The sequence below is a fragment of the Anopheles cruzii genome, unplaced genomic scaffold (genome assembly GCF_943734635.1).
Source record: "Anopheles cruzii unplaced genomic scaffold, idAnoCruzAS_RS32_06 scaffold01419_ctg1, whole genome shotgun sequence".
Taxonomy (NCBI): domain Eukaryota; kingdom Metazoa; phylum Arthropoda; class Insecta; order Diptera; family Culicidae; genus Anopheles; species Anopheles cruzii.
The window spans coordinates 3,096-5,335 of NW_026455004.1; the positions used below are offsets into that span (position 1 = coordinate 3,096).

A 2,240-nucleotide genomic window follows, 5' to 3' on the forward strand; every position below is an offset into this window, starting at 1 on the left:
GTATAATCAGTCAGTATAAAGGATCTTTTTCGTAGCCAATTAAAGTTCTTGGGCAATAGATCAAAAACCACTCATGCTGTGTGACTCGTTGCCCCGGCTTGCTGAAACCACATTTCTTCAAAATGAGGTTTAAAGTGAGCTAAAGTGAGTTTAAAGTTTAAAATTAGTCTTGTCGCTGAAGCAAATTTTGTTGCAAAAATTTCATCTCCATTTTTGAAATAGGTTTTAATAATTTTAACACGTTGTTCTGTTGCTACGCAATTCATTTTCTTAAATGGAAGACATTCAACTTAAAGTTTAAAACTTGGGTTGACAGATATATTCGAAAACTGCAAAATACCAGCCCTGTGATTTGAAGACAACGAAATGGATGACCCTGTACTTTGTATGCTTAAGTTCAGGTCTTGTGCTTCTTTGTTCTATCGATGGCCATTGCCTTCTGTTCTGTGCTGTGGTTTTGTGGGTTTTGGTCTAGTGATTTCTTCCTATTTTAGATTGTTTCAACGAGAGATACAGAGCTGAGACTCTTCAGCTTCTTGGTTTTATTACAATGTTCCGTTTATAACTGCGGTAATGGTTCGTGGTAAAGTCAGCCAACCACAATAGCGACTAATTGTACCGTATTTGTGGTTAGAGCTATATTACCTACCACTACTACTACTGCTGTGGCCTATGATACAAATGACACGGACGAATGAGCATCGCGTGGACAGGATTCTGATCGAATGCTTCTCTCTTCCTGCCCCGCTCTCGACAGGTTTCATTTCTTGAGCCGCTAATACTGCAGCAACCCTTGTCAGCGGTTCCGACCATCAGTAACAGTAATGTGCCCGGAAGCGGAACGACCACCGCCGGCAACCCTGGACTGCATCCGCCGACCGGTACCCTCGGTCATCCTTTGCCGCTGCCGCTTCCGCCACTAGGCCCACCAGCATCAACGTCGGGCCCGTCAATTTGTGGCCTGCCGCCGCCTCCTCTGCCGCTGCCCCTACCTGTGGCCGTAGATTGTGCGGCTGCGACGGCCGCTGCCAATGCAGTCGCCATCAAGACGGTGGAAGAGATCTTTGACACACACCGCAGCCGCAACCAGCGGAAGAACGTCGGACGGCATCACCGGGCAAGGAGCCGGTCCCGTCGGCCCGAAAGCCGCTCGGAGGTGAAGTATATTAATCAAAATTTTAGCTCAGGTAAGGTATCTGGCGTAGAACAACCAATCACCGGAATGCGATTGATGTCTGAGTATTCCGTCCATTTGCAGGATCATCGGCGCCCATCACTTCGGAGGAAGAGGACAACGACGACGACGACGACGAGGAGGAGGACGAGCTGAGCAAAATACCGGAGCTCAACTCACCCGACAGCATCTCGGACGACCTGGTCCAGCCGCTCCGTCAGAGTCCACTCAAGGCGACCGGTCCGGACGGTGGACTTGGGAAACGCAACCCATCCCCGTACTACTACTCGGATCTGCTGAAGAACCGGGCGGCACGCGAGAAGGAAGTGGTCACCTGTGAACCACCGGAAGTTGCGGGTCCCGAGGAGCCCAAGAGCCACCGCAGTCAGGCCGCGGGACGCTACAAGAAAAGCAGCAGCCTTGACACACCGGGCGCCGAGAAGGAGGTGTGCCCGGCGAAGCGATACTCGATCACCGAGGAGGGCGTACGGATCATCCGGTGCGATTCGCCGTCCACCACCACCTCGGACGACTCGGACTGCTCCGAATGCCGGAAGCGGCGCGTGTGGCACGCCCAAGCCCTGGCCATCGCCCGGGCCAACTGTAACGCGCTCCTGGGCCTCGATGTCGGTTCGATGCCACCGCACCGGCGGCTACTAGGACCGGCCGCTATCTGTGCCTGTGCGACGCCCTCGGCCTTCGGCGAGGACAACGATGAGCTGTTCCGGCCGCGGAGCGTCTTCTACGTGCACCACCACCACCCGGGCGCGGGCCCCACAGATTGCGCTGACTGTTCACTGAGCGATCCGCCGGCGAGACCGGAAGACGCCAGCGACGCGGCCGCCGCCACCGGCGACATGGCCAACGTGCGGACGCGCCAGATCTACGAGACGGCGTTCGACTCGAAGGTCGCCCGCTCGGACGACGATCTGGACGAGGTCGACCGGATCACCAACCAGGGTGTGCTGCTCCAGGGTGTGCTGACCAAGAGCACCAGCAGCAGCGCCAGCAACATGCCCGCCCTGACCCGCACCGGCAAGTCCAGGGCCAGCAAGTCCGCGGCCAG

General features: G+C 55.4%; 1 protein-coding gene across 1 annotated transcript; it reads left to right on the forward strand.

Moving 5' to 3' along the window:
• Positions 1–748: 748 nt before the first annotated feature.
• LOC128276514 (uncharacterized) lies at positions 749–2,209 on the forward strand (the record flags this gene model as incomplete). The annotated part of the gene is made up of 2 exons (XM_053014970.1): positions 749–1,187; positions 1,259–2,209. Coding segments are annotated over 2 exons (1,390 nt in total), but the record flags the coding sequence as incomplete, so codon positions are not given.
• Positions 2,210–2,240: the final 31 nt, after the last annotated feature.